Below are 21,189 nucleotides of genomic sequence, written 5' to 3' on the forward strand. Positions count from 1 at the left end.
TGTGTGGGTTTTCCAAGGACTTGTTTTCAAGGATAAGTTCAGCTAAAATAATTAAGTATATATACACAGAAATGTATATATCCTGAATATATGTTTATATATATAAAAAATGTATATATACCTGAATATGCAATATTCAGGATGCCACTGGAAAACTCTGCACTCAAGGCTTTTTCTTCAAATTATTTAACCAACAGATTACATTGCTTACTGAAAAACCTGAAAATCAACCTAAGAATTGTTTTCTGCGTTCTAGTCATAACCAAATGATTTGGTATCAGCGGATTGTGTGCAGAAAAGCATGACAAGTTTGTAGCCCATCTGCTGTACTTGTTAGACCCATCACTCCAGGAATTTTTTGGAGCACTCCATGGGTACAGCTGAACATCAGTGGGTTTTAAGACCCACTGATTTATACTAAGCAGGTGTACCTCAAAAAAAACAAAAAAACCAAAAAAACCAAAAAACCACGGGGAAGAATTACATCAGGCCCTTTATCGTCTACTGATGACAGGTCCAGGAGATGGCGGGTGGGTGGAAGGGAAAGCGGTTAACGGCAACAAGCTAGTTGCTGCAGGACCCAGCAGAGAAAGAAATTCTGCAGATTTCCTCTTAGCCCCCAGGTCAAATTACAGTTCCCATGGCTTCATGTACATGTGATGACAGTCACCCCTATGGACAAGGGAGCCTAACGTACTAGAAACCCACCTCCACAGAGTCTTAAATTACACCCGTCTTCACATACATGCAGAAATATGCTACATAATTTCACCCTGCAGCAATTTTAGTCTATGCCTACACTAATAAATTAAACGCTGCCAAAGAGCCTCCCTGGGCATGGGAACTCAGCTGACAATACTATCAGAGTGTCAGAAATGTCTCTGGCCTGAATTTTGTCCGTGCCAACAAGCACCAAAAAGTTCCCATGTATGGTTTGGTAATAAGCATTGGCCACGGACCATTTGCCACAGCAGCCACTCTGATTTTCAGGGAAGGAAGGTTTAGTTTTAGATGCTCCATGCCCATCAGCCTTGGTCCCAGGCACATTTAATTTCTTAATGTAGACATAACAGAGCTCTTCTCTGGGCAGCCTAACATATTCGTATTAGGATTTTTTGGGTCTTTCATAGGGGAGCAGCATTGGCTGACAAGATCTACATTTACAGTGAGAAATGTCTCTTCCGCTTCTTCAAGAGCACTCACCTACATTTTGCTGCAATCCCCTCAAATAATGCTGCTTATTATCTCTGTTCCCATTACCACCGCTGAGGATTAATATTGTCACATGCTGAAGACTGGACAGACTCTTTTACCTTGTGTAGTAAAAAGGCATTTGTTGGATATAGAATTCGATGCACAAGACTCAATAAAGGGCAGATTTGTGACACAAATAACAAGCTATGCCATCACTGGATGTGGGAAAATGTTCCTGAAAACTTAGCAGAACAGTAACAAACCCTCCCAAGTTCATTTCATCCCTCCAATACAGTTAAAGACAAAGGAGAGGGGTTTTTGCCTTTAAAAAAAAATACAAATTTCTCCATGAGTCAAAGGCAGTAGGTGACCAATGTTACCTGTGAACTAATGTGGGGAGTTCCTAATGGGAAGAAAGAAGCTGTAAACCCTGGTGATGTCCTGGGTGTGTGGTGACTGAAAAAATTTGGTCCCAAGCCTTAGTGTTCAAAAGGTGATGGTGTTTTGTTTAATTACAAAGAAGAAGGGCTCACAGGTCTGTAGGATAATGCAGGCTGGAAGGGACCTCAGGAGGTCTCTAGGCCTATCTCCTGCTCACAGCAGACCCAGGCTGCTCAGGGCTGTATCTGGTCAGGACTTGAAAAACTCCAAGGATGCAGGATAAGATCTTTCATAGCACATTAAAAAGTACTTGGCCAACTTGTTTGTATTTGGTAATGGGAAACAACGCCACTATTACATCCATTGAATTCAGTTTCCAGAGTGAAGCTGACTGTAGAGGGATGAAATGAATTTGCTCCGAATAACACCTTTAGCTTAAAAATATAGCAATTGTGGCAGCTGCAGTGAAGTATCAAATTTGATACTTTCCCCTCTTGTCATGCCCGCACAGTTCCAGGTTGCAGTCTTCCCCAGTTCAGATCACACTCTCCTCTTCTCTGATGTTTCTCTGAAGACCCATGAGACCAACTCCTGTTTTTCTGGTGTTAGCAATGCAGCCTGAGGTGGAGCGGTCTAAACAGATCCAACTATACACACATGGATGTCAGTGTTTTCCCATTTATAAGCACAAACCAGTCAATATAAAGACCAGATCAGCTGTAAGAAAAAAAGCAATAAATGGAAGAACAAAACAAAAGTTTTTCTCACCCTCTCCCGCAGTTTCCTCTCCTTCCGCTCTTGCACCGTAGTCAGGTAATTCACTGCTGCGTATTCCAGCACCGAGAGGAAGACAAACACAAAACTGACCCACAGGTAAATGTCCACTGCTTTGATGTAGGAAACACGGGGCATAGAGGCGTTCACCCCAGTGATGATGGTAGACATGGTCAGCACGGTGGTTATCCCTGGAAAGAACCAAGAGAGATAAATGTTATTGACTGATAAGGGTTTTCTCTCAAGAAAAACAGAAATTATGCTCTATGTGATGCTCTAAAAGATGTTAGATATGAAATAAATTTGTGATAAGTGTCTCTCCTGCCAACGCAGAACTGTTCCACTGCCTGCACTTTTGTGTGCACGATGGGTTTAATTTTGAGGAGCAAGGGAGCAGCCATCATTTTGCTAGGAAGAGCATTTGACTCCCTCCTTAACCTCGAGGGTTTCAACACAGTGCTTAGAGTCAGGTCTGCTACGACCGGTGGTGACAAGGACTCCTCTTTCCTAGCTGTACCAGTCTGTGTTACAGGCACTGCCAGAAAGCAACCTAGTCTTGACTTTTGGTCACAGCTAAAGAGGATTTGATCTAGACCACTGATCTTAAAAGGGATGTGCAATAATGACAAAATGTTTTGCATGAAACAATGCAAAAGAAAGGCTTTATGTTTTTACCTCTAGCAGTATTTGTCTACAGTCCAGGCTGTGGGAATCAAAAAGCTTTGAACAACGACCGTTGTATTAGATATATAGATGTGTGCGTGTGTATGTGTTTATAAACATATATGTATGTATTTGTGTTTATATACATATATAGGTGTGTGAATATGTATATATATACACATGTGTATGTGTGTATATATATTTAGACAGATATAGATAAAATCCTGCAAAATAGTATATACTTTGTTTGGATTGTCATGGAGAGAAAAATATTTACAAGTTCCCAAAGGCACTTAAATAGAGAAATTAGAACCAAAAAGCATTCATAGCTACCTCAGCCATTTCAAAACAGTGACCACTGTAAACACAGCTACTGTTGTTCACTTTTCATCAGGATCTAATTTTTTTAAAATAATATCTACTGAACACATTTCTTTCAGTGGAGTAGACTCTCGACTGCCTCTGTTCATATGTTTGCTGCAGTGCATAGCTCTCTAAGTGAGACAAACTTGTGGGGCTAAAATACCAGTTTTATGCTTTTAGTATTGGAAGCCTTACATATTAACATTCAGAGAATTTTCCTATTACATTTTTGCCTTCCTCCAACCTATGCATGGAGTGATAAACAAATCGGCTCTTTTTATGCTCAGCTGAAAGAATTTCCTCCAGTCCTGACATAGACAAAGCTCCTCCTGATGGGTTTTAGATGTCCAGAGAGGCAGATTGGTGTGCGCAGGATTTTCAAGCAGCAACTTCTTCGCTTTCTCACTCCCTCAAATGAGAGACCTCCCTACCCCAGAAACGTTGGACCCTCAGCGTGAGGCACCCTTGGGAGAGGAGAAACCCAACCTCTGCCTCACCTCGGGGCTGGTGGCCTCTCGCCCTCAGCACTGCAGATGTGAGAGGAAAGCCACGTTCCCTTCATTGCCCCGCTGTTGTCTGAGGTCTGATGTTACAGAGATGCCCTGAGTGTCCCCAGGGCACACCAGATGGAGGGACACCTACGTCTGCAGGTGCTGATAGGACTAGATCCCTTGCTGCCTTTCTTTCCCAACTTTGGCAGCCTCCAGGTAGCCTGCAGAAAGCCACTGGCCACAGCACCAGCGCCGGCTGGTTGCGAAGACACATACCCAGGCTGGGACACCCACTGTGGCAGCTGGCACATGGCAGCATCCTGCTCATGAAAGGCACTCATGAAAATTGTAACAGAAGCCTTTAATTCCCTGTAGGTGCCTAAACTCCTGTGAAACTCTACCCGCACCGATGGCAATGTGTGTTTCAGAACTGCAGGACTGGACAACAGGGAAAAATCTTGATTCATTGACTCATAAATACTGAAACCTCTCTTCTCTGCCCAACTTTATTTTTAAAACCACAGCCCTTTCTGTGCTGAGCTAAGTATAGATCAGGAGGACTGCTTAGCGATGAAGGACTTAAGACAAACTGCAAGTTTTTCACTATATTAATCATCAGATAAAACAAACATTTGCTTGCCCGATATCTTTAACCATCAAAATGAACAGTTCCCTTTCCTGCCAAAACTTTCACGTTCAAAGTTTTTCACGCAGTCATAGCTTGTTGCAGTTGCTCTCACCCAAAGAGACTCTGGCAGGAACTGCTCGGCGATCGATCCAGAAAGAGACCCAGGATAACATGACCATGAGGGTGGCGGGGAAGTAGGTTTGGAGCAAGAAGAAGAAGATGTGTCGGCGTAAAGTGAAGTTTATGTAGAGGCGATTGTACCAACCTTTGAGAGAGGAGGAAAACCAGAATCAGTGAGAACAGCCTGGATGGTAGGCACAGAGAGACAAGATCTTTCTTTTTATTTTTTATTTCTAAAGGGTAGTGAAAAGAGAAACTGATCTTTCAAAACGTGTATTGACCAGACCGTGAAGACTACATTTCAGTAATATATAATCCCAAGAGCTCTCTCACAAGTAGTTAATACAACATTAGCTTTAGTAATAGCATTAAATCAGAAAAGGTCATACCTGTGCTACTGTAGAAAGCCAGTCTCGATGTAGTGTGGAATTTTTGTATCAAAAACTGTGACAGAGAAATCTTTTCATCGGTTTTCAGAGATTCATTCCCATTTTTCCAATACAGCATCAGATCTTCATCAGTGTAAGCATCTTAGGGAAAGAAGAAACACGATGTGATGTGACTTTAGGTTGGAGATCCAGACAAAATTAACAAACACAAAGGCATCTTTGGCATGAAGTAATGCCACAAATAAGTTTGCTAACAACAGCGAGTTAAAAAGATCTTGCCATATGATATACCATGACAATAACAACAAAAAAAAAAAATCCAGGTCATCCTGATTCAGGCAAACACATCCTCTTTTTACTCCACACTGACAAAATGACAGCTAGAATGGTACTTTTCTGAGCATCACATGTCAAAAATCATAGACAAGTAATTGCTAACTGATAAGAATAACTCAGGAAATAGTCATGGGTAAAACACCTGAATTTAGATGAAGGAGGAAACACAGACACCTCAAACTATCTTAGAATGATAAAAGCAAAAGTGACAGGTGTGATTTGAAGCAAAAGTCTAGAAATATTTGAAGGCTGTAAATGAAAAACTTAAAGAAGGAGTTAGCGCACTAGGTAGCAGGAATGGGGAATGAAAAAAGGGTTATCAAGATGGCCAGGGGGCTGGAGCACATGGCATAAGATGAGAGGCTGGGGAAGCTGGGTTTGTTCAGCTGGAAGAAGAGGAGTCTGTGGTGGGGGCCAACTGCTGCCCTGCTGGGGGTCATACAGAAGATGGAGACAGGTTTTTCTCAGACTCTTCTCTGAGATGCAGAGTGAAAGGACAAGAGGAAAGGGATGCAAGCTGCAGCAAGGGATTTTTTTTTCCAAGCAGGTAAAAGGAAACTTTTTCAGGATGAGGGCTGTCAGACATTTCAACAGGTTGCACAGAGAAGTTGTGGAGCCACCCTTACCTTGGAGATGTTCAAAACCCAACTGGACACAGCCCTGAGCAACCCACTCTAAAGCTCCCTGCCCTGAGCAGGGTGTTGGAGCAGATGACCTCAAAACCAACCTAAAACTCTTCTCCCAATCTAAGTTACCCTACGATTCTGTGATTCTGTTGTTTGTAGAGGAAAATTGCAGTTAAATAGCTGGGAGGACCTCAAAACAATTAGATGCTAGTCTTGGCACACCCTGGAGAAAGTTTACAGAACAGCCATGAAAATCTTACTGTTCAAATCAATTTCTCTGCAGAATAACTCCTTCCCAAAGAAGCTGAGCCCAAGTCACAGTATTTGCGGGATCAGGATTATATCATACATAAATCGCATTGGTGATGAACTTTAGAGAAAATTAATGATCATTATACTCAACTTTTTACTGTGACACTTGAAAGCACCACCTTCCTGTCAGAAGCAATGAACTGAGCAAAACTTCTGCCACCAGATTTCTCATCAGCAAGCTGCTGAAAACCAGTATATCTTGAACACCTCTGTTGGTGATTTTTTGAGAGTGCCATCTACTAAAATTCATACAAGGATGCTTTCCTTGCAAATTCCCCTGTCTTGCAGCATAAGGGCTAGATATACAACACAGTAAGTCAATAAAAAGACTCCCAGTAACTCTGGTGAACCTTTTTTTTGGGCTCTAAAGTAGACTTTAATCTGAAATGTGTCCAGTCTATGTGTGTGCAGCCAGCCATGGAGCATGTCTAGCTAGAAACACAGATACAACGTACAGCTTTCCAGCTCCAGAGAACACGTCTGAGAGTCCAGGGGGAAGTGGCTGAAGTCCATGTTACACATTGCTGTCACTGTAATCCTAGAAGTCAAAAATGAGAAAGGTTGGTTTCTATGAGGAGCTACGAAGGGAGAATGTAAACACAGATAAATCATTCTGCAGCTTTAAAGCCAGCAGTTATGCATAATGTTAGGATAAAATCCCCAGGAAAATGCCTACCAAGTTCAAGTGAGATGGATTATACACAGACACTCCAAAGGAAGCTGTAATTTCAATACCTATCAGGGAACTAAAATACTGTCTTGGACGTTACGGTAATATTAATGTCAGCACGGATACTTCCACCGTAGTTTATATCCGATTATTTCCCTACAAGACAACAACATAAAATAACTTCACCATTTACATTTGAAGGTGCCTTATGTCCAGTTTGATTAAGGTTTCCTCATTTTCCCCATTGCAGATGTTGATAAAGAACTTTTCTTCTGTTCAAGGGATTGTGATCCAAATCCTACTCTGACCTACACACTCATCGCCCCTGAAAAGCACACGCTGTTCATTTTGACTATAAAACTAGAGCAGAATTTTGCCGTATGAGCTAAACTTAAAGAAGGTTTTTGGGGATATGCTCCAGAAGGTATATTGTAGCAATGAGCTCCCGTAGTTGTGTGTGGCATTTAAACATTGCATAACTCAGTCTCATTACAATGTGCTATTTTCTTTCCTTGGGGTCACCTAAACTGTGGCACAACCTGTGGTCATTAACAATTTGTTAGTCAGGGGCAGCACAGAAACTCAGCTTGTCAATAAGATATTCCTCAACTAAAGCCCAGTGCCAACCCCATGCAGATATCTCAAGACATCTTGGAGGACATTTCCAACGCCACTGGACACCCATGCTTGAGCAGCTGGATCACGTTCTGAGTGTTCTAAACACCATCAGGCCCAAGTATCACGCAGATTCTTGTTGTCCTTGGATTTTATAAACCAAGTGATCCATTTAACTCTTGCGCAGTCAGCTGTGGTTACTCACAGCCTTGTCTTTCATGGGGTAACATTAGAAAGTCACATCACCTCTTCGACAGCTCACAGAAAACTTTGAAAGTAAAAACTCTGCATGTGGGCAAATGAGCAGAGCTAATGTTTTCCGTTAAAAATACTTGTTCCTTCATGTTGGCTGTTGAGCACTGCTAACCAGTGGCGTGATGCTGGCTTCAGCACACGTGAACTGCAGGACATGAGCAATGGAAACCTATATTCAGTTACAATCTGTAGAGAAGGTCCCTACCCTCCTCCTGCTCCTGTCGTCTCAGTGCTGACCCAAGCTTACGTCTAACCTCCTTCTTCATTTTTCTTTCTCCTTCTTGTCTCTCCTGCTGGGTGGCACCTTCATCCTCATCCAGTTCTAATAAAATAGACAGCGTCTTTAGGTGCTTAGTTAGGGTGTGATTAATCAGACCTTTCATGCAATAAATGGATTTATTAAATGGGTTCAGAACAGGGAAAGTATAACTAAGTGTTTGGTCAAGATGGGATTTTCATCATTAAGGCCAGGCAAAATGAAGTGGCCATATGGTGCATGCTGTCTTTCTTACATACACACAAGTCTTTGTGGTTTTAATAATTTGTTCAGGGTTTTTTAAAATAAACTCAGTAGAATTATATTTGGACTATGAAAACAGTGAACTTTATGGCCCCCTGGTTCGGTGGAATATTGTCCTACTTGGGACAATATCTCCCACTATGCTCATTCTTCAAAAAGAAATAGCCTCCTGAATCAAACTTTATAAAAAAACCTTTCCTTGTTTTTGAAAATTATTTTACCATGGCTGAAGTGAATAAGTTCCAGAAAGATCCTAGAACATAAATCCTTGTGTTACAAAACATTCAAAGGTCACTGTACACTGAGAGCATGTTTTCTGTCCTGGGGAAATGTTCTTTTGTCCAAGCTCTCAAGCTTTTCTCCTCCGGCGGTGTATTTTTCTCTGCATCTCTTTTTGCATTCTTCTGAAGGAAATGAAATCTGCTGGGATGCTGATGTGAGCAGCCATAAAGGTGGCCTGGTTAGAAGGGGAAAACTACTGAGCAAAAGAAAATGTCCACTGAAAAATACTGACAGAGAAAGGCCTGTCAGCCTGGGAAGCTGCAGCATCCTTGAGGAGCACAGCCAGCCTCTTTGAAGTGAAGCTGGGCACCTAGAAACCTGAGATGTCCCAAGATATCATCGATAAGCGCAAAAACAAGGGACTGTAACAGCAACTTATTGTCTGAAAAGGTGGAAAACAGTCTGGAAAATAAAAATTGGTCTGAAAGAACAAAAACCATCATTATCCATTGGCTGTTCCAGGTGAAAAATAGAAATTAACAGCACCTGTTGGCTGCTCAAAGTGGTGGTATCCTACACCCTCTTATGTCTCTGTGATATAAGGAGGACTTAGTTTTTATCCAAAATGGAGCCTCTCTCTCTGAGAACTTCCCGTGCTGCACGTACTTTTCCATTCCTAAACAGGTTGAATTCGCTGCATGAACTTTCTACCAGCTTTTGGACTCTCACTGGGGATGCCCGGCTGAGGCCAGACTCCGTGACGCAGAGCATCTCTGAAGTGAGACTCTGTCTGTCATCTCATTGGTGCCCCTCTAGACCCACTTTTGGGGTTGTTTCGGTTTGTCCTCCCACCCGTGGGATGATTTGGTTCACTTGATGACAGTATCACTTGTTATCAGTGTTATACATCCATATAAGCAATCTATCATAAGTATATCTGCTGTTACATTGTTGATGAGTTGCTCCACTAACGGCAAGTTTGTAGTAACCTCTAATAGTATATACCTACTTGGTTATTGCTGTTATTGGCTGTTGCTATATGATTTATTGATGCTATATTATTGATAACTGATAGTAATTTGTAATAGCATGAGATATATATATATATATATTCACTTTATTAATCATAGGTATACTTGCTCGTGGTGATTTTTGTGGTATTTTTTGAATATGTAATAAGGTAGTTTAGAGGATAAAGCCTCCATGTCCTTGTGTATTACAGAATCCTGCAAACCCACAGTCATGATCTCTGTACATCGTCAGGCCGGGTAACCCTTTAGGTCATGACAGACGTGCCTCAGAATTCTTCCAGCCAACAAACCTCCTAGAAAATCAGGGACTACAGAGTGTCTTTAATGCTGCCATTTCAGCTTCAATAAACTTAAACCTTTACATCAACATGCAAACGCCAACAAAAAAAACCCCAAAGAATCAAACAAAAAAAGTTTTTCTAGACAAACAGGAAGCAAAATAGGATAATTATAGAGGTCACCATCTGGTACATCAGCAGCTTCCAGTTTAATCACACACTGACCCCGGGACAAACATTCCCGATCGACTAAGCCCTCCTCTGACTGCAAAGAATTAGGGGAATGCTTCCCCCGGGAGGAGATTATCCTGTTACTGCCCACAGCATGGTTTCTCACAGCTTCCTGCAAAGCATTTTGTATTGGACATGCTGGAAACAGGGCTCTGCATCAGCGGTGGGAGTAGCAGGGTTGCCAGTACCAGTCTTGGTGGTCACCAAAGCCATGCTGGGAGCAAAATTGACAGTAAAGCCCCAGGGGGTGTTCAGGAGCAGCACCATTACCTCATGCTGTAGAGGACATGACCGTCGGGGAACACTCGCAGCATGATATTGTCTGTGGTGGTGTCGTGAATGAAGGACCTTTTGGAGTGCACGAAGAAGACGTCAGGGACCCAGATCTTCTTCACCAGCCTGCCGTCGAAGGTCATGCTCTTGTTGGTGGTGCTGGGAAACGAGAGACGCTCGTCTTTCCAATAGTGCCTTAAGTACAGAGTCATAGTGAAATCCTTCACAATAAAAGAAGAGAACCAGACTGTCAGTGTTGCTTTCTACACCTAGGAAACACCAGAAAGAAAACTCACTCCTACCAGGTAGATGAAATCCCTCCCCTCTCAACTCCTGTTTCTTCCCTAGACCAATGTGAATAGGTTTTCCTGACAAAATGATTTCAGCCAAAAAAAACATAACCCCCCAATCAATGTATTACAGTACTCAGTAATGTTCAGTCCTAAAAGGGATATAAATATGCCCCATGAGAAGCACTGCTCTGCAGAAATGATTCTTCAATCCTGGGAAAATTATCTTGAAGGACTATGGTATCAATAGCATGTTCAAGAGGAAAAACTTTCAAAACTAGCTTAATGGTCAGGCTAAACACTAAGCAATTTATCCCCAAAAGAACTAAACTGTTGCAAACAGCAACCAAGTGAGGGAACTGTTTTTCCTACTGTACAAGTGTATAAATAAAGCTCTCTTTTAAGCTCGTTGAGGGGGCAGGAGCTTCAGTCACACAAAGGAAAAGAGCTGTTTGTTGATCCCAACCTGGCAGCTGCTGCTTTCAGAGCGGAATCTATTCTCTCATGCTGAGAGATCAAATACACTTGTTTTCTTTATATTCCCAATTAAGTGAGTGGTTACAGGAGCTGCAGCTGCCAAGCCCAGGTGGGCCGCAACACAGGCTGGGATCTCTTCCTAACGAGTCGGCAATTGCTTTCTAAAACCACCACCACCACCTCATTTTGCTTCGACGATGACAATCCATCGGTTAACCTGACTCTCCTGACTCTTAAGGGCTGCCCGGGCAACAATCTCGCATTGCCAATAGGTTTTACACTCATTTGTCAAAGACAGACCTCGTCTTGCTGCCCTGCACGGGGCAGAGCTGGCCGGACATCTCCCTCTCTGACCATGGCAGAGACCTGCCGGAGCGACAATTCTGTTCACCCACCTGCAGGTCCCCACCTTGGCAGACTGGTCCCAGCTTCCATCCCTGCTCCCCCAGGGATGCTGCCAGATCCTGTTCCCTGCTGGACACTGGCCACCTTCCCCTTACAGCTATAGTCACAAAGAAACCCTTCCAGCGACTGCTGCTACCTGCAGGGCTTAGGTTGCAACCTGGCTGGAGAAGCCAACCTCAGGGGCTGGACGAGGAAAGCACATCAGCTTGACTGGAACTGGGAAAAAGGAAAGCAAGGAAGACGCATAACTGATGATTTCTTAGGAGTTAGTGCCACTAACACCAGAAGGAAAAAAAAGGGGGAAAAATGAGCCTGGCTAGTGAGGGTCACCAGCCCTGGGCAGCCCTCCGGCCACGATGCAAGAGGAGGGCCAGGCAGCCTGCGGCTGCGGCTGCAGAATACCTCTGGGCAGCTCCATCATGGGGGCACAGAGGGACAGGGACCGATGTGGCATCAGCCAGGCACCGCCGGCATGACTCACAGCCACCATAGCAGGGGCACAGAGACTGCCTGCGGGGACAGCGCGGGAAGGGCCACACCACTTCCAGGTGTGGCCCTTTCCCCCCGTCCCACCGGGCAGGAGCCCTCTCTTCTCTCGCCTTCAGCACCCTTTTCTCTCCAAACAGGCCTCCAATGGCCAACACACAGGGCACCAAGTCCTGCAAACATCAAGCCCAAGTGGCAGCTGATGACAGTTTCTAAGTACAAAATCCAACTTATGGATGTCTTCTCGTGGTGTGAGTCAAACGAGGCAGTTTGCAATCACCGACAGCTCGTTCCTTTCTGACCAGCACGCTAGTTACAAACCGCGAAAAGGGGTTTATTTCACCACTCATGAGTAGGAAAATCCCTCAGGAAACAAGATTTACAACAGAGAGAATGATAGTACCTGCTGGAGGCACAGTGAATGAGCATACACAAGTGCCTCACTTTTGGCAGCACTTTTCATGTTTGTGCCACGCTGCGGGCAGCCTCGAGAGCATCCCCTGCCAGTGCACACAGCAGCAGCAGCTTCAGTCTGGTGCTTCTTTGGGGCACCAGATGCCTGTTGAAGCAGCAGTAGGCAAAGGCTTCCAGGCAGAGGGTAACCAGTTTCCAAGGCCACGAACCCTTCAGAGCAGTTTGAAAGCAGTCCTGCCTGCAGCTCTGCCCTGCCTGCAGCTCTGCCCTGCCTGCAGCGGGGAGCCGAGGAGGGCACCCTGGTGCAGGCACAGCCAGCCCGGCTGCCTCGGCCATGCAGACAGCTTACTGCCCGCTCTCCTCTCCACGAACACCCACGCTGGGACAAACACCCACGCTGGAAAAACCAACCAGCGTAGCCCAGACGGCCCTGGGAGACCGTTCTTCCACCCCAAATACAAATCAGCAACTGCTGTGGAAAGTACTTGTCCTGTTGCTGGGAAAATAGGACTGCGCAGCTGCCTACAGCAAAGGGAGAAAGAGCTGCCCTCAAAACTTTCTGATTGGCAAGATTTTTGTTGAAATCAGATGCTCCTGACAGAAAGCATTGCAAGTTAGTTACTTGCACTAATTAGGTCTTTTTGCTGCTACGACGTTATCTTGCTGTATTAGAGCCCCAAGTCTCCTTGCACCAGCCGTTTCCTGCGCTGAATGCTCCCTCCCATGCGCTTCATTGTGCGCAGCCCCCCAAAACCCTCTCCTTCAATATCCAGGCAGGCAAGCTCCCTTCTTTTAATGAAGGTATAATTGCACCACAATAAAAACCGATCGGCCTAAAGCTCTTTAAGTCTTCGTGTTTTGCCTAGACCAGAGGAGGTGCCCAAAAACAGGGAGGAAAAGGCAGAAGGAGGAAGGAATCAGGAAGCTTCCTCTTCTATGTTCCCCTTTCCACTTCTCTTTCTTTTTTATTCCATTTCCTATAATTGATAAAAAAAACCACAAAAACCAAACAGGAATATGCTTGTGAACACTCCTTTCGCTGGGAACACCTTGAAACCTCTTGAAGGTTAACAACAGCATGTATTTCTTCCTCTTTTTTAATAGAAAATAAAGATACTGAATCGCAATTGAACTTGGTGCAAATTTCCTGAGCAGCAGCATCAGTGACTGAAAGACTAATCCCCCACACCAAATTCCACGTTGGCAGAGGCAGTTCGGGCTCCCCCAGCAGCTCCCACTGACGTGCTCAGTGAGGTAACCCCCGGTGGTGCAGAAGCAGGAGCAGCTCCTTCTCATTCACTTTGCCAACTTAGTTTTCTGATGTGCCTCCCAGAATCATGCATTTAAAACAAATGGATTCAATGGTTCCCTAAGGAAGAAAACTCTTGCAGTAAGTGCCGCTTATGTGAACTTCACCATATACCTTCAAACCTTCGTACGCAGCTGTTTATATTTTTGGTTGTGATAGATCCTTCATAGCACTGATTATTCTCCCATTTAAGGTCCCTTTTTCCTTCATACTTTTAATCTTTATCTGAAGATACAGAGATAAGCCTTTTATCACCTGCTTTTATCAAGTCTTTAGTTCTGAGTATCGGCCTCTTTGAATTTGCCAAATGCTGCCATTACTTTCATCTGACCAATAATTTGAAATCCATAGGTTTCGAGTGGGAGGAACTTTTTATGACTAGGAATAATTGAGGCTTAAAAGAGGATTACGTACCATGTCAACCTCAGAAATACTGTCCAAGCTTTCAACTTGCACATCCACCCCAACAGGAATTGCAGGGCCTGTAGGAGAATGAGATTTACATATGTAAATAACTGTTCTTTTATATCATCTGCATTTAATTAGCACTATAAGGTAGCATGCAAAACATTTCTGAGCTTACGTTATACTTTTCTGGCCATGATTCTTCGCGAGGGCTCTGGGGGAAGAGTCAGTGAATAACCATGTAAGGCCACTTTTGAAACACTGAATTATCTTCCCCTTGGCATGTGCTGCAATGTTGACGCTGCCCAGCTAATCCAGAGTTTGGATGAAACATTTGCATATGTTTTTAAAAGCTGAGCCCTCCCATCATAAATTTTAGGCCTTTATGAACAAATTTGGCCCCAAGAACAGGGGACTGAGAAGAAGAAACTGCAAGCAATGAGGTCTTCCTTGTGGGTTTCTCATTTCTTATCAACAAGACAAGCTAGATTAAACTCTCAGGAGCCCATCACCACTTTCATTCATGTGACTCCTTGATGAAGTTAATAGTTTTCCACAGTAGTTTTAAAATTAGCAACCAGAGAATTCACAAAGAGTAAATAAGCAGAAAACATCCCATAATAAATGCATACTCCTCTATTACTAGAAAACCTGTATCAAAATTTCACTGTAGACTGCTGCTCATTAATGACCAGGACCTCCTCAGGTTACTCAAGTTCCCAATAGTGTGTCCTCACACAGCTTTTTCGCTTTTCCGGTGCACCGAGGAGGTAAGTGCCTACAGAGACATGGACACCAAGCACGACCCACCAGGGCAGGTCAGCAGGAACTGCTGAGGAACAGTCCAGGTGGACCACTGTTACCTTGAGCTCTCAGCGTGTGGCAGTGGGTCTCACAGGGCTCGCGTGCATATCTGGAGCGTATCTCCAGCCTGCGCGCTGTCAGCGAGACCAACCGTGGCGAAGGAAGTAGCAGCTCTGCAGACATGGCTGGGACTTGCCCAGCAGAAATTAATTTTCCAAGGGCCATAGTCCATGAAGCAAAGATTTTTAGCATCTGCATTTTGAACCTGATTAGCAGTTGGATGGTATTTAAGAGGCACCACAATCCCTTTGTAGACCCAGACCCATATTTGCGCAGTGCTATGCACAGCAGGGCCTGCTGCATGCATGTATTTAGCTACAGTAGCATCTTCCTCAAGACCATCTTCCTCCAAGCTCTCCAAGCTCTTCCTCCAAGCTCTGAATACACCATAAGCCTAACAAGACAGCAGAACTGCTGTTTTGAGAACACAGAGCACTTTTGCAAGCTGCCATCCATCCTGCTCCTGTACCTGCAGCAGCACACTCAGACTCGCGTGCATCTTCAGGGCTTTTGAACGCAGCCTTACGTTTGCCTCTGCTGGAGGAGAAAGAAGCACCAACCCAGCTTGGGTAGGCAAAGGGTCATCGCAAAGCCCATGAGACAAGCTGATTACTGCAACTGGCCCTGATACAGATTTTGCGAGGGCTTCGATAAGCCAGCCTCGCTGAATTACAGCACAGCGTGCTGACGGTGACACTCTCCCCCTTCCACATGCACGGCTCCAGCCTGTTGCGCCCGTGCCGTCCGTCAGCGGCTCTGCTGGGTACAGGCACCCTGAAGCGAGCCCTGTGGACCAGGACCAGGCTCCTTGGCACCACCAATTCCAATTTAAGGGACTGTTGCCCTCAGCAATGAAGCTGAAACATGGCTAACCCAGCACTTTTAGAGGACTCCTAGATGCTTACAAACACCTACGTATCACATTCAGACACGCAGCTGTGCATTTCATGCTTAAAAAAATGCCAGCAAATATTTGCTCTCTCCTATTCCTGTCTTGGTCATGTCTGTCCAAGCCAAAGGGTGTTTGCAGGAAGATTTACTTGGGGAGAAATTCCAATTTATCAGCACTGGCATGTTTCTCAGGAGCCCAGAGACTTTGGTAAGATTTTTCACTCCAACGACGTGAGCCCATCTTACTCCTTTTCAGTTGCTTATGTATTATAAGGAATCACTGGAGGCCGAGGAAATTCTCACCCTGTTGGTGTTCAGTTCCCCTTCTCCCAGGTATTCCCCAAAACTGGGAAAACCCACAAAGGCCCAGTCTGCACCCGCTGATGAAATGCAGACATGCTGTCACAGCCATGTCCAGCAGCAGGGCTGAAGAAGTGCTGAAAATTTTTTCCTCTTGCACACAGGCTTCACAACACAGGTGTGCTCGTTCAGGGGGCGAAAACAGTCCTCAGCCCCCTCCCCAAATTACATGGGGAATGATTTTCAGCAAAGGGTGAAGTTGCATAGAAGAGTAGACTGAGCTTGCGGTGGGACCTTCTGTAAGACTGCTCAGCTCACTGACCCACAGAAAATTAACCCAGCCAAAACAACAGCAGCAGCAGCAATTGGACATTTTCTTCCAAATCAGTGACTTGAATCAGCCCAGGGAAAAACCTGTCAGGTGTCCAAGTCGGCCACCAGGGCCAGAGGAGACAGGCGGGGAGGAGGATGGCAGGTCAGAGAGCCCTCCGCTTTTGGTGGCACCAGCCCAGCTCCTCATGAGCCAGCCCCTGCCTGCCAGGCCAGGAAATGCGCTTGGTCCCTACTGATCTGACCACAGGATGCAACCATTTATCGGCCAGTGGATTCCTTCTCAGATCATTGTCACTCATCAAAGACAGTCAAATCCATGGCAAAATCACAGATATCTTTTCCTTGTCACCCTTGCCATGCATCGTTTCTTTTGACTTGGTCCTTGCCCTAGGAGGAGACATTGCTTACATCCAAGGCAGATGTGTCCTTCCTAATGTGCAATCCAGCATCCTGCAGACACTGGCTAGCAGATGGCCCTTCTGTCACCCCACAAATACATCATCTTCTGGTTTGACCAGAGGAAATGGTGGCTTCATTAAGTGGAAATATTGTGGCAATGGCTTTGCAGTATTCTGCTCCCCTTTGTCCTTGTCAGTTGAGTAGTTGTATGTTGAGGAGTTGAGGAGCTGTTGAGGAGCTCCTCAACTCCTCCTCAGTTGAGGAGTATGATAAGGTCTAAGAAGCAAATTAGCTTACAGAGTGCTGTTTTTAAGGAGGTGGTTTGTTACTTCTGGTTCTTTCAGTTGACCTAATAAGTGATGCTACATTTCACTACATACCCTGCCTGCCTTACATACAGTATTTTAATGCAGTCCTTTTCAATCTGAAATCACTCTATGAATTTATTATACCTTGGTTGCAGCCACACTTCCTTCTACTCTCTATGATTATTTAGGGCATTGAGTAAACAAAAGTTAAAAACAACACCAAGAGAAAGCATTTCTATATGACATCCCTCCTGCTCAGTAAAACATGCTTTGTTTTTTTTAAACAAGGTAGCAAAAAGCACTGTACCTGTGGTGATAACAAGCATTTTGATGTGCAGTATAATCAACAGGGAAACAACACAAGCCTGCTGACAGGCAGTGCCCTGTTGGTAGCCAATTAGCCATTCTTTGCTCAGATACTTCTTGAAGTCAGACACGGTGGTCCAGAAAAGCCTAGGCAATGATTCAAATACTTATCTATTCCCTTAATGCCTTTAAATACCTAATAGCTCTTCATTGTAGTCATGTTTGTGATACTTAACTTGGGCCTCTGCTACAGCAAAGCTCAATGCTCAGAGGAAGTCACTTCAGAACGGCTCCACGGTCCAACACAGCCCACGCCAGGGCAGGCACAAGGCTGCCCTCAGCACTACCTCTGGCTCTTGCCAGAGAAAGCATTTGTAATTAATATTATTTGTGGTCACACACAGCTGTTGACATTGCAGTAGTGCCCACAGTGTTTCCAAACAACCATGTCGTGGTAGGCACGGCGCTAACAGAGAAGACACGGTCTCTGCCAGGACGGCTTCACAGCGCGATCAGGGTGTGCCAGAAGAGGAAGGCAGCTGTGGTACTTCCCACTGGGTCTCCCTGGTGCCGAGGGGCTGCGTGCCCAGCACATGCTGGGCAGCCCCCCTCAACTTCCAGACTGCAAGACACACTCTCTGTGTATGAAGGCTTAATTTAGCCTTGATTCAGGAAATCAAAACCCATCCGAAGTCCATTTCCTGCTGCAATTTCCACGCTTGTCTGAACACTAATCACAGATTAAAAAAAAAAACCCAACAAACCTAAACATAGAAAAACCAAAACCACAAACAGAAGAATGTTGCCAAGTTGGTACTTGTCCCTCTCTCCTATTCCTTCCCTATCTGCTCTTGAAGATAAAATACTATGTCCATATTCTTTTCTTTTTTCATGTTCCTACACCAAACACTCAGTTTGGCTCCCAGATAACCAGCAGTTATCTCATTGCAAGGACAAAGTCTAAGGTTCAGTCTGGAGCTGCCATGAAGCTTTATTAAACCCAAAATAAAGGGTGTTCAGTGTAAAGCTGGATGGTCTGGAAAGCCCTTGAGAGAAGAGGCCTGAGGTTGGGTTAGGTGTCTTGCACATCAGTGAAACTGCTTTTACTTTTTTTCTTTTCTGCAGTTAATCACGAATTTGAGGGATGATTAAAAAGTGAGTATAAGAGAGAGAGAGAAATCATTTGAACTCTGGACTCAAACATGAAGTTCTTAATACAGACAGTATGAAGATGAGACTGTAAAACTTATCAGTGGAAATATTCACCCTGCCTTTCTTGAGCAAAATCCTACTACAATTAGCAGGAGCAATCACTGCTTTTCCCTTCTCCCTGCTCCTCATTCAGCACCTGGGGCTGAGGCAACAAGAAGGCACACAAATGGGAATGAGGGCACGTTGAGACACCAAGGCCCTTTGGACAAGGCTTGGACAAGAGGTTGGGCTGAGCAGGGAAGAGTGGGTGAAGGGCCGGTGGGGCCAGTCCAAATGTTGCTGCCTGGGAGCTAGTGGTAGGAATCGAATGATCACCAAGTCCTGCTCTAGGTGACAAGCATAACTATAATGATAACTGCTTATTCACTTGGCCCATCACTCTTCAAAACTTCTACCAAGATGCAGTTTTGCAGAGGCACTTGATGCAAGCAACACTGTAAATGCATGCAGTGTCTGAAGCAAAACAGAAGCCCTGTAAAGAAATGCCCTCTTTAAACCCCAGAAACAAACCCTGGGTTTCCTTAAAGGTCATCTTGGCTACAGCACATACCTTTGAATTACGTGGCTGTTGATCAGTCACAGAAAGATGTCGAGAGATCTTTGGTCTCACTAATCCTTGGAGTCAATAGGGAACTGCTAGCTTTTTAATCCTGTCCCTCTGGAAGCTAAACTGTTGAACCACTGGGGGTCCAGGTGCTTGGCCAAATTCCCCATCAAATGCCACTAGGGATGAGCAAACAGAAAAAAAACCTCTTTATTGAGAGGGAGCAGAGGACGAGGAAAGTGTGAATGGGAAGGGAACAGAACGGCTGAGATGGTATCTGACACACTGAACAGGTAGACAGAGGACAAGTAACTTAGATTATAGCATTAAATGTAAAGAAGCCCTCATCAACTAGCTTTTCCTTGTCATAAACAATATTTTATCAATATTCATTTTTTCTTCAGAGAGAGGAAATACAGAAGGATCAGCTTGGAGAATTACAAGCAGGAAAAGATCTGAATACTGTAACACTGGAGAAATCTCAAAGCTCGGGCTCCTCTCTAGGATGCTCACTGCTGGACGGGAAGCTAAACGGATCCATGTGAAAGCTGTGGATTTGGCTGAGAAGAGGAAGCAGTGCTGCTTTGCTCAAAGACTGCAGCCCAGCAAAGCTTTTCAGCTCATACTTTAGGGTCTCTGAAAAGTGTCAGCCAAATTCATGGAATTATTCAAATTAAACTTGAGCTTAAGTATTTATACATCAAGGACTAGAGAGAAATTGTATAACCTTCAACTGAAGCATTTCTTCCAGAAACAGTGAACATGCTGACATCCATTATCTTCATCACTGTCCACAGCAATGTCTTGCAGAACACAAATCCTAATTCAGCAGGACTGATACAACCAGAAAGCAAACCCTGGACTCTTAAAAAACTACATAAAAGTCACAGACTTCCACTTACAACACAGAAACGAACCCACCAATAAACTATTCCCCTTGCATCTCAGACACAGCACAGTGGAGCTTCCAAGCAAGCTCAAGACGCTCACATAGTCATTAGCAAATTTGGCGATATAAAAATTGGAAATGGAAAATAGGAGTTTATCATTTTGAGGGACATATTTATGTTGAGAGAGGATTTAAATGACCTGAAGCCCAACCCAAGGCTGATTCTATTTTCTCTCTTGTATTGGACAGTATCGATTAGCCCCACAATTTCTGTATAGGATTTACAAGTGATATGACAGAGCACCCTTGCACCTTCTCGCTGTAAAGGTACCACCTTCTGAAACCGCATCAGCAACACCTTATTTCTGTAAATTCCTGCATGTCAGGGTCCTTGCCTCAAATCAAACTTGCGTATTAAAAAGATACTCAGGGACCAGTCTGTCAAGCTGTTTGTGGCTTTATATGTCTTTATTCCTTTGCCAAGTTCACAACCCGGTGTCCTGAGAACCAGCGATGAGAACGCTCCCTCACTTCTCTTTCCTCTGCAGTGAGCTGCTCTGTTTTGTGACCTGCTCTTCAGTGAAAGCCATTACACATTCGACTTAGGTGCTGCATATGGAAAAGATGCTGTACAGAATACCTTTAGAGAAGGCCCACTTTGCATCTGCATTCAGTGGTTGTACAAGTACAATCAACAGACCCAACAGGTCTCCATCTTGGGTGGGTTCTGACACCGAGAAGGCTTTGTGGCTTGTTTCACCTTGCAAAAACTCCAGTTTGAATGCTAAACTCTGTCCCAGGTTGAATGGGACATCTGGTCTGGGGCTAACCCCTTCAGGGAACCCAGGAGGTTTCCACAAGTCCTATTCAGGAATGTCTGCAGAAGGTGCCCAACATTAAAGCCTGTCACGTCCCAGTGTGTCTCGGCACCTAAAACCAGCCGCTGAGGTGCAGCCATGAAAGCTCCAAAGGACCAGTCAGTTCC

The 21,189-nt window shown here is 44.5% G+C and overlaps 1 protein-coding gene and 1 long non-coding RNA gene across 2 annotated transcripts in view; one reads left to right on the forward strand and one right to left on the reverse strand.

Moving 5' to 3' along the window:
* LOC142408188 (uncharacterized) overlaps positions 1-4,649 on the forward strand; it is a 69,544-nt gene extending 64,895 nt beyond the window's left edge. Inside the window, exon 3 of the long non-coding RNA XR_012775207.1 lies at positions 4,613-4,649. This is a non-coding gene — a long non-coding RNA (uncharacterized LOC142408188). The remainder of the gene's footprint in view (positions 1-4,612) is intronic.
* Positions 1-21,189, reverse strand: part of LOC142408185 (gamma-aminobutyric acid receptor subunit rho-2) — a 39,626-nt gene that overhangs the window by 1,109 nt on the left and 17,328 nt on the right. Inside the window, exons 3-8 of the mRNA XM_075498354.1 lie at positions 14,168-14,235; positions 10,370-10,593; positions 6,733-6,815; positions 5,004-5,144; positions 4,607-4,759; positions 2,344-2,540 (exon numbers count right to left, since the gene is read on the reverse strand). Of these exons, the coding sequence (XP_075354469.1) occupies positions 2,344-2,540; positions 4,607-4,759; positions 5,004-5,144; positions 6,733-6,815; positions 10,370-10,593; positions 14,168-14,235 (866 nt within the window). The remainder of the gene's footprint in view (positions 1-2,343; positions 2,541-4,606; positions 4,760-5,003; positions 5,145-6,732; positions 6,816-10,369; positions 10,594-14,167; positions 14,236-21,189) is intronic.

The sequence above is a fragment of the Mycteria americana genome, chromosome 3 (genome assembly GCF_035582795.1).
Source record: "Mycteria americana isolate JAX WOST 10 ecotype Jacksonville Zoo and Gardens chromosome 3, USCA_MyAme_1.0, whole genome shotgun sequence".
In the NCBI taxonomy this organism is placed as follows: Eukaryota; Metazoa; Chordata; class Aves; order Ciconiiformes; family Ciconiidae; genus Mycteria; species Mycteria americana.